We start from the raw sequence: 14,615 nt of genomic DNA, 5'->3' as shown, positions 1-14,615 counted from the left end.
CCGAGAGGCGCCAACGTGCCAGCTATGGAAGAAGAGGACGACGCTCGAGAGAGAACCAAGTTAAAGCTAATGAAAAGGCCAAGTTAAAGCCAACAGAGAACCAAGTTAAAGCTAATAAAAAGCCAAGTTAAAGCTAGAGAAGGGCCGCCAGCTTCGCTGTTTGCTCAGACTTCGCACCACTAGTGTGAAGCTGCCCCCATTTTTTTTTTTTTCTCTTGTCAGAGGAAATGTCAGTTTATATAAGGACAAACAAGACAGAAAAATTGTGAGATCGGCTGAAAAAGCACATCATAAGTAGTAACAAGAACAAATTGACTAATGAAAAAAAGTGAACATGATATCACAAAATCGCCTGCCAGTGCTGGCTGGCATTCTCAAGAAACTGAAACTCCTTTTGCGATAGGATGACATAAGGCTTGCTTATGCGAGAGCCGCTTTCCCGTGCTATACTGACTGCTTCGACATTGGTGAAAGCGCGATCATCTCTGTGTCTGAATATGGCCTCTGGGTGCTGAAACATGGGTGCGCAGCCACGTGCGCGGCCCTGCATTGCCACGTGGCTGTGCACTCGTATGGGATAACCACAGTGTATAAAACCAACTAGCCCAATGCGCCACCCATCTAAGCTTGCGTTACTATCCTTTTTTTTTTTTTTGCAAGCAGGGGAGAAACTGCGTCAGCTAGCTGAAATAAAATAAAATCAGCACTACTGCATGTTACTCCTCCTCTACGCAGTAGAAAATTAGTGTATGACTACTACTCTCTGCGGTAGTGGCATAGTTCATTTACGCTACCCCTGATAAAGTACATGTAATCTAGAACAGCATCGTATATGTATCAAGCAGCTACTACACCGATAGAGTCACTTTAAACTATTAAATTCTTGGATTTTACGTGCCAAAACCATGGCATGATTATGAAGCACGCCGCAGGGGGGGACTCCGGAAATTTCGACCACCTGGGGATATTTAACGTGCCCCGCAATGCACGGGACGCGGGCGTTTTTTGCATTTCGCCCTCATCGAAATGCGACTGCATGGCGCGGCCGGGATTTGATCCCCTGACTTCGTGCTTAGCAGCCCTAACACCATAACCGCTAAGCCACCACGGCGGGTAGAGTCGCTTTTACAACTTCATGGCACCCTTTGTTTTTTAGTATGTAGCAGAAAGTCCGGGTACACCTCCTCTGTAGTCAACATTCCAGTGTGTCATATAAATAAAGAAAAGGTACAGTTCTCTTTACTGTACTTCTGTGCCCGTGTTATGTAACGATTCTTTACACCTTCCGTTCTTCTTGAAATGCCCTTCATGATTGTTTCGCACGAAGTCGCGGCCCGGTTATCGCCGAGATCGGCCACTACAGTTGACGGATCATAACAAATGAATAAAATTGGATGAAATGAAGGAAGGAATAACTTTATCGAAAAGGGGGTTGGGGTAAGGGGTTATGAGCTTGATGGGTGGGGCCCCAAGTTCGGGGCTCCACTGGCTTCTGCCGCCTGCCTGACGTGACCCAGAAGCGCTAGCTGCACCTCCGGGTCAGAGCTGGCGAGTTGTGCCTCCCGTTTCTCCGAAGTGGTTTATAATTTACATTTACCTAAAATGGTATTTAAATTTGCTGGTCTATTTTGGCAGCCCCACGAAATGTGATATTGGACGAAAAGAATCATCGCGCGTAAAACAACCCCTGTTATCTACAGTAATGTGCAATAAGAACTGTTCTTGTTCTCCTAAGGTTTACCGTGACTGTTGCTCTTATCTACTTTCGTATACGTCATAAACGTCGCCATCAACGTGTACAAAAGGCTCTACCACCGCCGTGTGCGCAACTTTAATGCACGTACCAAGAGCGTAGTGTCGTTGGTGAGTGGCTGCGCAACCCTGCCGTGAAAGTCAGGCGAAGAGCGCAAAAAAGCCCAGCGAAAATTACGCCTATACTGTGCCTATACTTTGCTCTGCTTGCATTGGACACATGCACGCAAAGTGATGAAAGCAGACTGTCTGGTTCTTCGACCGACCGTCGGCGAAACGCAGCCAACCCTAACCGTGGCACGACAGCGCTATGTATGGTTACGAGTGCGGAAAGCAATACGCATTTCCGTGAGCCATCCTGTTCTGCTTATGCAAGCAAGAGCTGATCGAGAATGATGAACATATGCGCTCGAAAATATGTAGAGGGCCCTGAATAGAATGTAATGAGCGGGAGCCCTAACTGACGTCACCGTTGCCTTTTTGGGACCTCGAGGACTTGTAACGTGGCAAGCAAGCAAATGTTCCTATCTTGTGGTTACAAAGATCGATACATTCACCTTCGGACACTTCTGCTTCGAATGTTAAAAACATTTCAACAGTATTGAAAAAAAAAACACGTTGATGGCCCAATCATCATCAACGTACGTGTTTAGAGGAATACCTGGGGCCAGTCAGACGCTGCTATAGCGGCCAGAGATTTTGTCACTTAGCGAAAAACTGACGAGGAACAAGGCGCTGCAAAATATGTGCAGAAGACCACCGTCACAAAGACTGCAAGCTTTTTTTTTCTTTTTTTTACGCGGGCATGTTTTTATTATCTTCGCCATCTAAATTCACATTCCTATACACCATAAAATTAAACTTGCGACATTCCGCTGATCAGCAGTGAAGCAGCGTACGGACGCCTAAAGTGACAAAAAGCCACTTTTGTACGTTCGATCAACTTCGAGGTTTACGCCCTTGATTAGTTATCGCCAAACACTTGAGCATCCGGAACATTCCACCGTATTAGCGAAAACGAGTGCACGGTCGTTTAAAGCTCCCGGTAGGAATGAATCCACGTGTACCATCTGTATGCCGACGTACGTTGACGTATGTTCACGTCAGCGGGATAAATGGATACACCAAGCCAGGCCTGGAAATCGGTCGCTGCAGGTTATTATCGGCGGGGATATCGGTGTTTGTGTCACAAATAGCCTGTCCGATGGCTTTGTGCCCGTGCTTCGCGAGATAGCGGCGACATTGTTCCCATGCTGGTGCATCTTTCAAGAGTCCACTTCGACGAGCTCCTCCCCTGGGTAAGCTTCCGTCCTGCGCTTGCTTCGATGCGTTACATTGCTTCTAACGTACGCCTCATCGAGATAGAACAAAACGCGATAGATCTGTTCCCACTTTACCGTGACCTGCATGCCGGGTAGTGAGATTCTGCGATCAAGCATGAACGCGTAACCTAGTGCTTAACATTCTGGTGTGGCCTGAGAGTGACCCTTGTTGTGTCTGGCGGTCCCTCGGGACAAAGGAGGCCTGCGCCGACTCAGACGCGCCAACCTGGCGCCCTTTCTCGCGGCCGAGAATTGTCACCTGGGACTGAGGGATTAGCAGTTGGTCTCCAGGCTACCTCATGCGTCGCTAAACGGCAGCGTCGCCCTTTGGTGCGGTTCCGTGAATTACCAGCGCCGCCCGAACCACGACGAGGTCCGGCGTCGATTGCGACGCGCCAAACTGGCGCCCTTTCGAGACAGCCACCGCCCTCCCTGATTCCGCGAACTGACCGCTATGGAGAGGCGAATCTTGAAAGGGGCCAGTGTCTGGCAATCCCGGGGGAACGACACCAACGTTCGGTTCCCAAGGTGTCAACCGCTGCCTGTGTTCGGGGGCGACCTAACAAGATTGGAGGCGGAGCCCGGCGGGAAACGACGACACATCACGTGCGGGATATGGCCACCTGATCCAAGATGCTGATTGGCTAAAGAACTACAGTGTATTCCCTCGTCGAGTGAAAGAGGGAAACAAAAGGGATAAAACAGGGGACTTGAGTGTTGTGAGAGACGCTTCACGATGTAGAGAGGCGAGAGGCTTGACCATGTAGAGCACGCTTGACGATGTAGAGCACGCTCGACCATGGAGAACGCTCGGAGATGTAAACGCTACCACATGCAAAGATGTTAGCACGTAGACGGCTCCAATATCATGGAGCCCATCCTGTAATATACCATGTACAGTGTATATAAAACAGTTTTCTAATCTCCCTGGATAACTCCTCCTCTTGGCACCTGGCACGGCATCACACATGGAACCCTTCGTGCACACCACGGACAATCGCCATTCGCAACACCCTGTAAGAACTTGCACCTCCGAAAGTACGATTGTCTTTTCACTGAACAGCCAGCGTCAAAAGTTTACGGGGCACGAGTGCCACAGAAAGTATGAGTTTCTGATATCTTAACTAAGAAGCTGTTTTCGTGGTGCAATTGAAAAAAAAAAAAAAAAAAACACGTCCTGTTTTTTTTTTTTTTTTTTTTTTTTTTTTTTTTTTTTTTTTTTTTATTCGTCCCTGTGTACTTGCGCTACGAACATCGTAGTAATGACATACCAACAAGCCTAAATTGTCGTGATGGGGCTCTCTTGAAGCTTGCTGGTTCTAAACGAATAGATTACTCTGTAGGCCACAAAAACTACTGCGCAGTGCAACTCCAAATTCGAGGTTGCGTGTGCGGGCTTCGCGAGAATACAGATTTTTCGCAATCCCGGTGTCCCGTGAACTTCTGGTGGCTACTGTAGCATGAAAGTTGTGAGCTTGATGGAACAGCTGTAACGGTTTGCTATGACGTTCACCCACTCAAATGTGATATTGTGGCGGATTTTTAAGTGGTTTCCCACTAAAGTATTCAGGAAGGTTCTCTGTAGTAGATTACATGAAAAAACTACTGTTCACATGTTTATAATAATGTCGCTAATCATTTCTCGCCATAGAGCAATTACATAACGTTAAGTACTGCCGCAAAAAATAACGTCGGGGTGCACATATTTTCTGAAGGTAATCAAATTGATTTTTGATACAAGAACAGTTTGCTTTTATATTCATAAACGGAGCTGCTTTGAAGAGGTCGCAGTTTCTCAACGGTACGCTTTGTCACATGTACTGCTTTACCTACGCCGGCTTATACAGGTTGTTCAAAGCGTTCATTCATCGTGCCGTGTATATCGAAAGAATGTAATTGTAAGACTATTGAGCAATTCCGGCTTGAAATTGTTGCATCGAAGTAACTCACGTATAAGAAGTAATTCGTTTAGTGTAATTTCGGTGCAGTTTCGTCACTGCTGCTATGCCTGCTCTATATTTGTCCCTTTGCAAGAAAAATGGATGTCTTTTTTACAACTACCATGGCAGAGCATGTGGCCATAAAAAACCGTGAAAATTGAAAACACAAGAACCTTAGGAACAAGGGTATTCCAAAAGCCTTTCAACATTCGCTAACCTAAACAAGTTCTTATACCGCTAAATAAGCTCAGAAAATGACACAATCATACAAAGTGCGATGTTACGTAGTACTTTGTGAATAACAGTTATGTATAGTGGTCGAGCGGACGCCTGCCTTATTGCGGTGGGCCTGAACTTTTTCATTTGACCGATGGCGACCAAATCGGCCCCTTGACCACTCTAGACAACTTTCACTCGCACTGTACGCATTGAATGCTGGCTACATGAAATTAGTCTTTTTCGCAGTCTTCTGTTCTTTCCATTGCAAAATCGAAGGTGGCGAATTCTTCTATCAATGTGTACATGTACAGGTACTCTATAATTACTAGGTTTTTTTCACGTGAAGGTGTCAGTCGTTCTCCACTGTGTGAATGCTTACTTTTGCCTAGCCAGTCTAAAGCAATAGCCAGGTTTTATGGTGCATGGCCGGATGGGGTGCACAAATGATTGCCGCTTTGCTAGAACTCAAGATACTGACGTATATTTTGGCAATCACCAATCACCTATTCATAATACACCTATATGAAAGACCTGTCCCTCTTTGATATAGGTGTGTTCTAAAAGCAAGCTGAGATCAACCCCTACCATCAATAAATAAGTTTTGGGCTTGACCGCTTAGGGGTGACGGGAAATTTGCTAACTGCAGCCTTGAGCATTGAAATTCAATAATAAATGTTGCTCTTTGCCCAGAAAAAAAATAAAGTATCACTTGCTTTATGTTTGTTGCACCCATGCTGCATATATGGAAATAACAAAATACGTAGATCGCAGGCAGAGGCCTTCATCTTGCAGTAGACTTAAAGATTAGATGATGATAAAGAAGATGATTATGATAATGATGATAAACACACGTGCGTTCTAGCATTTCTCCGTCGTCAATGTGCGGCCGCCGCGGACGTGAATATAGTTACCCGTGATCTCACGCTCCCGGAACGCCATAGCCACTGTGCTACCGTGGTGGGTCATCGTTTTTTCTATGGAGGAAATGAACTTTATTACCTTTTAAACAAGTAGTTTCATGGTGTTGTAGGTGTTAATGACTTATAAAAGGGAAATAAACTTCTGCCACCTTCTTCTATGGTTCTAATTTAAGAATCCCTTTGTGTATCAGGTACACCTGTTTGCGCACGTCCACCCGCCGTGGTGATGTAGGGGCTATAGCGTTGCGCTACTAAACCCGAGGGCGCGGAACCGAATCCCGACCCCAGCGGCCGCGTTTTTATGGGGATGAAATGCAAAAACGCTTGTGTACCGTGCATTGAGGACACTTTAAAGAACCCCAGGTGGTCAAAATTAATCCGGAGTCCCTCACCATATGGTGTGCCTCATAATGAAATCGCGGTTTTGACAAGTAAAACCCCAGAATTTTTTTAACCTGTAAGGCAGGCTTCGGAACTGCTTGAAATTGTAGGCAAGATCGTACACTACCTATGTCGCTTATTCTTGCACAGATCAAATAGACGTTTTGTTTATCATATTAAAGTGGCTTGTCGTACAAGAGGGAGTGGCTGAAAGAGTTGCTTATTGTTATTTGAAAACTTTGTGTTGAATAATTCCCATCCTTCGAATAATTCCCATCCTTAATTACAGCCCTGCGAAAGGAGCACTGGTGCTACGACAATGCGCGTCTCTGCTATCGCTGGCGCGATCTTCCTGGTTAGCGCCACGCATGCGCTGACGCCTCCCCTAGTACGAACACAAAGCGGTGACATCAAGGGACTCCGCCTCAACGTATACGGCGAGAAGGTGAACGCGTTCCTCGGAATCCCTTATGCATCGCCTCCATTGGGGGACTTGCGCTTCCGCAAGCCGTCGCCAAAAGTCTCCTGGTCGGTTCCACGATGGGCTAGAGCCTTCGGTAAACGGTGCATGCAAGAGCTCGCTCTGGATGGGACACCTGAGCACTACGCCGAAGCGCCGGGCATGAGCGAAGACTGCCTCTACCTCAACGTGTGGTCGCCCGTGAGCGACAATAGCACCAAGCCCGTCATGGTCTGGATCCACGGCGGCAATTTCAAGGCCGGCTCCTCGGATAGTCCTGCATTCGACGGTTCCGTGCTCGCCGCAACGCAGAATGTGGTCGTTGTATCGTTCAACTACAGGCTTGGCTTCTTCGGTTTCCTCAATGCGGTCCACAGCAACGCTTCTGGCAACGCGGGCTTATTCGATCAGGTGCTCGCGCTGACCTGGATTAAGAGCAACATCGCTGCCTTCAACGGGAACGGCTCGCAAGTGACCCTCTTCGGCGAAGGTGCCGGAATCGCAGCCATTCGACTTCTGATGATATCGCCCTCGGCCAGAGGCCTTTTCCACCGTGTCATCATGCAAGGAGGCTCTGCGCACGCCGCCAAAGCGGTAGAGAGCACGGGCAGGAGTCTTCTCAAGGCGGACGCCCTGGCCGCCGAGGTGGGCTGCTCCAAAGCGGGCCACTCGATCGTCTCACACCCCGAAGACGTCATCGAATGCCTCAAGAGCCGGTCGGCTCATGAGGTCCTGCTCGCGCAGATCGAACTGCGACACCATGGAATCGAGGCCACGCTGCCCACGCACGGAACCGAGTTCCTACCGCACAACCCGGATCTCATCCACGACCTGAGGGGCTTTACTAACGTCGAGGTCTTGATGGGCCACAACCGTGAGGAAGGCCGAAAGCTGGTTTCGCGAGTTTTCGAAGGCCGCTTCGAGGCTCTCAAGCAAAACAACAACATGACGAAGGAAGATGCTGAGGTTGCGCTCCATGTTCTGCTGAACACGCAAGGATACCGGCGACCCGTGGCTACCGAAGTGGCCGGCCACTGTCTTAAGCACGCGGTCGCCTTTTCCGACCACCCGAGGACCCTGGCTGAACTGGTGGAGGGCTGCGCCGCCGATGTGGCCGCCGGCTGCCCCGCGCTCGCGTTCGCCCGCAAACTGTCCAACGCCGGTCTGACAGTGCACTACTACACGCTCGACTACGTCGACGAAGAAGTCGAAAGCTACTTTCGCACCGATGCCGATCACTCTGCCGAGGCTACGCTAGTGTTCGGACTGCCTATGAGGTTTCCCGGCAAGTTCGAAGAGTCAGACCGAGCCTTCAGCCAAAACATCATGACCGCCTGGGCTACGTTTGCGAAACGAGGGTAAGCAAATTCTGTGCACACTTACGTAAGGCCGGAAGACACGTGCGAGGGATTTTGCCGCGCAGGTGCATTGCTGAGTTCGCACGTTTCTGACGCTACATTTAGCGGCTTCTAAAGCAATTGTCAATTCTTCTCGAAACGGATGTCCACACCTCGTCTTAAAATCAACTTGTAGTGCATCGAATGCTATGAGGCATGCTTAGACACCGCCACTTGCTTCACGTGCACCGCGTAGTACGCAATAGAATGTAGTTCCATGCTTCGGCGTCGGTTATATTGCAGATACGTAGGTGTAGCATAGTCAAGCGCTAGATAAATGTTTGTTTGTTTTTTAACATCCTAAATAACTGTCTGCATTAGGTTCCTTTTTTTGTATAGAAGTGATCGTGGCGTGAAAGAGACACCGATTGATATGTCCCGGACTGAAACCACCAGCACGTTGGCTCCTGTGACACACACACCCCGTAGATTTTGCTGCACTACAAAGAGCTTGTGAGACGAAGTATAGTTAGCTTAGCTGAACGGTTTCGCCTGCGAAATCTCAGTACGACAACTAATAGCATGTATGACAGCTCGGCGTAAAGACCGCGAAATTTCAGCACTCTGTAAATATGCCTATAGTGAAATTGATAGCTATATAGCTGAATGAATAAAGGTCGCTTATTAATAAAGGGAGAAGCACACCTCCTCTGTGGAGAGAGGCATAGGGGTGTCGCAGGACTGCGCTTAGGTCACTTGATGTCGTCGATCGTCAAGGCTTCAAGTCGGTTGACGTGCGTTAAGTCGCGCCGAGGCTGTACCCGGTCATGAGAGCGGTTGGTCAGTCCCCCTAATTCGCCCTGAGGAGGCCACTCTGGCTTCCATATTTGGCAAATAAAAGCTGCGTGTTAGGATCCATAACCAGTTATTCACGATAGTTTGTGCTTTGTAATGTCTGTATTACCATTCTGCATCCATGTAGATCATCCATGGAAATCATCTCTGGAATACATACCTTAGATTATGAAGTTCCGTATGCCCTCACAAGCTGAAACAAAACCAAACAAGTATGGTTCACCGGTTCAACAGCGCTGACGTGATTACAAGAGCGACTATAGCCTTTCTACAAGCCACTGGGCTCGACGCACGACCTTGAAGTTGTCAGAACGGGATGGACTTGTATATAAACATTTCCTTCTCCTATCGTTATCATTAATCAGTCTTTTTCCTCCCCGTCTCATTTACCCAGTGCAGAGTAGCAGGCCAGAGCAAGCTATAGCTCAGGCCAATCTCTCTGACTTTCTGTAAATAAATTTGTCTCTCGTATACCGTAGATGACGTGCATTATACGGTTCGTGCTATTAAACCGGCTCTAAAATGTCCCTATCCGTCTATCAGTGGTTCCAGTCTTTTGTAATCGTTTGTTTGATCTGCTGCGGCAAAATGTTTCATGTTGGATCACAGAAGATGAATGAAAAGTCTTGATGGTGTTCGTATACAAGAGAATGGGCACATTCATAAGCACATCGGCAAAAAGGAATATTAAAAAAAAACACACAATGGCTGCGCATGGCTGAGTGTCCGTCGCACACGGAGTTTCACACCAGAGGAAAATATGGCGCATCAATAGCTTAATGAGGCACTGAAACATTTTATATCGAAGCCTATAAATGCATTAAATGCATTAGGAGTTAAGCTATAGACTATTTCAGAAATACTTTGCAGCAAAAAGTACTTCAATGCGTTCAGCAGAAGCGGAGTTATTGGAAATAAAAGATCACCTTTGGAATCCTGTCGTGGTGCTCCCGCTCCTTCTTTAATGTCTTGTACTGCGAAGGCTATCGCTAAGCGGTGCATGTCCACAACGCTCCGCCTACTGGCCGTCACCGTGGCGCGCAGTTCAAATTTGATTTTGGATGTTCACGTAGATGCCGCTATTTCCGATTTTGGCGCCTACGATGCGCCAAACGCGGCTGTAATCAACGAGCCGCAGTGCACTAAGCAGGCGGGCTCGTCGCGACACCCCGCGGCGGCCGCGGTATCTACGCTACGTAGCAGACCACAGCGACATGCAACTGTAATGCGTACACGCAGCGTTTGCTTTTTTGCACGACAGGGCTGCAGTGCGCGCTCGCGCTCATGTGCTAATAAATCCTAGCTCCCGTTACTGCTATTAATCACTGGAACTAACCAATAAGTGTCCCCAGCAGTATAGCTCAGCAGGCCTACTGGGAAGCTATAGCTTGTCTTCGACAACCATCCTTCGATGATTTCTGCCCAATTTCTTTGCTAAATCCTCTTCTCTACGTTACACATTTATTCTCGCTACAACGACGACCCCTGGTACAGCGATTTATGTTCCACATCGAACGCCAAAAGCTTATTTGCCAAATTACCTTTATGGGTTTGTACCCCTTGTGCCCGACAACAACGACAGTAGTTTTATGTGGTCCGTCGTGGAAGCCATGGTGTCCACGACGCCGTCAAACGCACTAGTAACCCGCCGCGGTGGCTTAGCGGCTATGGTACTGCGCTGCTAAGCACGAGGTCACGTGGTCAAATCCCGGCCGCGGGGGCCGCATTTCGGTGGGGACGAAACTTAAAAACGCCCGTATCCAGTGCATTGGGGGCACGTTAAAGATCCCCTAGTGGTCAAAATTAATCCAGAGTCCGCCACTACGTCGTGCCTCATAACCAAATCGTGGCTTTGGCCACGTAAAACCCCACAATTCAAACGCACTATAGTAAAGATGCATACGTACTCATAAGTCAATTAAAATTTTGACTGCTCAGTTATTGTGCTTCCAATGTGTCTTGCGGAAGCCGACTAAGCAGATAGGAATAGGGTTGATGGTTGCTTCAATGAAGGGTGCTTTAGTGCCTCCTCGGAGCCTAAATAACATCCATTGCAAACTTACAATGGAAGAACGCGGCAGGGAAATCCAGATCCTAAACGACAAAGCCACGCAATAAATAATTTGCAAGCAATACCTTTTCTATGACTCCGAAATTCGATATTTCCTGAATGACACAAACAATCACGTATAGTTCGTTGTATGCCACAAATCGGCGTTCAGCCGGTTCCGAAATCGAGCCAGCGAGCTCAGGTTGGTCTTATCACAAAATGAGTTGTGGTAGTCCAAACGGCTGTATATATACGCTTGTGAGGGTGGTTCTTGGAGCAGGACACAATAGATTTTGACTATGGAAAACAGAGCCGCCCACCTAGTATTCTTTAACGTTCACCCAAAGCTCGCTACACTATCAACATTGTGCTCTTCCGTCTTCTTTTCACTCGATTATATTCCTTTCTTACACATCCATGGCCAGGAGTCGAATCCGCAGTTTCGTGCTGAGCAAAACAACGTCATAGGCAGACACACCGTATAAATAGCAGCAACGCTTTTCTACCAGACGCTGCAGTCAACGTACCAGCCACACTGGGTCTCGATGCATTAACACCTTTTCAGCGGCTGATGGATCAGGGACCGGTATAATTTAGCGATTCTTTTCCCTCGATTCCATTCCTTTCTTTCCCACCTCTCATGACCGGCCAATCCTGTTGACGACAACGTTAAGCGGAACGTAGCGCAGGCCATTGACAAAGAGTCAAAAGAAAACGAATCGGAATAGAATCGTAACATTATGCCAGCGCCATTCTCTAGCTGGCAGTGTGTTCTATTCAAACTCGCATTTATGTTTACAGGGCGGACTTGAAAAACACTTAACACAGAAGGAAACAAGTAGACTGGAACAACGCTCGTCCAGTCGACTTGTTTCTCTCTGTGTACGTGTATTTCAAGTCCGCGCTGCAAACATGAGTGCGAGATCCAGCAACCAACTATCCCGCCTCACCGCTTTGACTGCTCTGTTTAACGGTCTAAGAATTGATGGCTCATGTTCAATTCGGGATGCTGTGTCTTCGTTTTCTTCCTACTGCCACTTATCATGCCATGGTATCTTTCCTATATTGACGGTCGCTGGTGAAACTATGGTAGTTATAAAAGCGAGATTCTCCCTACAATACCTCCACTGAAAAAGACGATAGCTGGGACGAGTGCCTCTTCGGGAGGTTCAAACATGGTCCCCCTCAGTGGGTTGTGCCAAGTGTTGAGGCATCATCTTCTTCTTCTTCTTCTTCTTCTTCTTCTTCTTCTTCTTCTTCTTCTTCTTCTTCTTCTTCTTCTTCTTCTTCTTCTTCTTCTTCTTCTTCTTCTTCTTCTTCTTCTTCTTCTTCTTCTTCTTCAAACATGGAGAGACCTTTGAGACCAGATGGAGGCTCGAATATGAGAGTCTGGTAAATAGGGCACCGACAATATAGCCGTATTAATCTGCTCGCAGCCAAATAACGCTTTCCTGAAATGTTTTTGCTCACTCTGTATGCCCGCTTATACTCCTATAACACTGTATTATCATGTTTGTCACAGACGAACGCCCTTAACTGTGCTGTTTGTGCGGCAGTACGAGATTTTCCGTAATTTCGTCACGGCACTCGTTGCAGAATATAGGCAGTTAGAGAGCTGTTACATTAAAAATTTACGAAGAGACATTTATCACCCAGTAAAATCATGCGTGTCTGCATAGAGCGCTTTTTTATCCATAATTGCTTGTCATTCTCGGTCACTGACGTTTCTTGATGACAGCTCGTCAGGCTTTAATGAAGTCAAAATAACATACCGCTGGTGGCGTATTGTAGTGAAGTCGGAAAAATACTCAACATGGCTTATGTACATGCATTCCGCAAAAAAAGTGTCGCGTATATAGCTCCGTACTAAATACACACTCGCTCTACAATGTGATGAAAATGGATTAATCTTCAATTTGCACAGTGGAAGATAGTTCCTTCTCGCAGCAGCTACACTATAGGCTACTTATGGCTACTTATGAGCAACTAATAAAGATGATTTGATGAATCGCGTATGCAAATTATGCAGGAAAAACATTTGCCAAGCTGAAATTTTTGTCAATGTTGATTTCCTTCGCAGCAACTAATTTCCTCGCTTTGTTTCAGAATGCCTCCCGTCTTCGAAGGCACCTTGTGGTCTCGCTTTAGTGAAGCTCGACCAATGTACTTGGACATCAGCGAGGCTACGGCGCATTTAAGAGAAGCGGACACTTCGCTTTGTGGTCTCCTAAAGAAATAGAATGGTGCAGAATGGAACACTTAACCAGAATATATAATATATGGACGTGTCATGCCTAATATGCAAGCGACTGTCGTTCCCTTTATTTTTCGACTATGATATAAGAGACTATGTCGGGCTGTGTTTTACTGAGTACAAATAAACTACTCGGGCAAACTTGAGAATTCTGGATGTCTGTGGTCTACCATAAAGCGTGTGCATATTTACGGAGTCCTCGCTGAAAGGGCAGCGACATCCCTTCCCTGTGTTTCATCTGTACAGTCAGAGCAAGGGGTTTTGAATTATGCGACGTGCAGATACTGCCTAGGCTCGGGTCTTACCACTGACTTGCAATTTTTACTCGGTGTAGCACACGTCCTACATAAGACCGTTTGAAGGACCGTTTTCCCCGAATGTATTCATTAGTTTGACAACTGTAATTGGACAACATTTTTTAAAACTTGGAAGAAAGTGCAGCATGTGCCATAATTTATCTGCGACGCCTGGCTGAAATGTGCGTGACAGCAGACAACTGTCCGCACGCTTGTACAATGTGCGTGCGTATGTGTATGTGTGTGAGTGCGTGTGTTTGTGCGTTCGTGCGCGCTCGTGCATTTGTATGTGTATGCGTAAGGGGTGGGCTCTTTAAGTGTATAAGATAGCGGCTAAGCTGAAATAGAGCAACTGCATCAACGCTATCACTTGAGATAGCGTTAATTTAAAACGAAGTTTTAGTTTAACGTTAGCGTAATAGCGAGTGCACATAATTTTATTCATTCGCCAAGCCCTATTTGTGCGTCCCAAAAGAGCGAGAGGCACCGCAATTCGCCAATAGGTAGCCCAACCATCCCGGAAGTTTCTATTGTAAGGCCTCGGCGCGTTCGAAACGACAAGCGATCTCGAAAAATCCGCAAGGTTATTCATATTCAATTTCATAATACGCTGTCGTCGAAGCGGCCTAAGACTAAGCGAAAACCGTTTACAGAGTCACTTGCTACGAATGAAGTGAATTCAACAAAATTAACTGCGGCCGGGACCGCCGCCATGTTTTACGTAATCTACGTAAACCACGCAAAGACGGTAACGTTAAATCTGAGAAATAGTGTGCGTATGCTAAACGCCATGGGTCCTTTAGCGTTCCGGGCATGCGCATTTCGATCC

General features: G+C 47.1%; 1 protein-coding gene across 1 annotated transcript; it reads left to right on the top strand.

The window, feature by feature from the left end:
- Positions 1-2,901: 2,901 nt before the first annotated feature.
- LOC119456080 (cholinesterase-like) lies at positions 2,902-13,639 on the top strand. The gene is made up of 3 exons (XM_037717683.2): positions 2,902-3,050; positions 6,824-8,352; positions 13,343-13,639. Exons 1-3 carry the CDS (start codon positions 3,003-3,005, stop codon positions 13,473-13,475), a joined length of 1,710 nt encoding a protein of 569 aa, XP_037573611.1. The 5' UTR covers positions 2,902-3,002; the 3' UTR covers positions 13,476-13,639.
- The last annotated feature ends 976 nt before the right edge of the window (positions 13,640-14,615 follow it).

The sequence above is a fragment of the Dermacentor silvarum genome, chromosome 6 (genome assembly GCF_013339745.2).
Source record: "Dermacentor silvarum isolate Dsil-2018 chromosome 6, BIME_Dsil_1.4, whole genome shotgun sequence".
In the NCBI taxonomy this organism is placed as follows: domain Eukaryota; kingdom Metazoa; phylum Arthropoda; class Arachnida; order Ixodida; family Ixodidae; genus Dermacentor; species Dermacentor silvarum.
This window is presented reverse-complemented; position numbering and strand designations above follow the sequence as displayed.

Excerpts from the sequence above, each read along its gene's own strand:
- LOC119456080 (XM_037717683.2), top strand. The coding sequence starts at position 3,003 with ATGCTGGTGCATCTTTCAAGAGTCCACTTCGACGAGCTCCTCCCCTGG. Across the intron at positions 3,051-6,823 it reads TCGACGAGCTCCTCCCCTGG|CCCTGCGAAAGGAGCACTGG; the intron begins GTAAGCTTCCGT and ends CCTTAATTACAG. Across the intron at positions 8,353-13,342 it reads GCTACGTTTGCGAAACGAGG|AATGCCTCCCGTCTTCGAAG; the intron begins GTAAGCAAATTC and ends GCTTTGTTTCAG.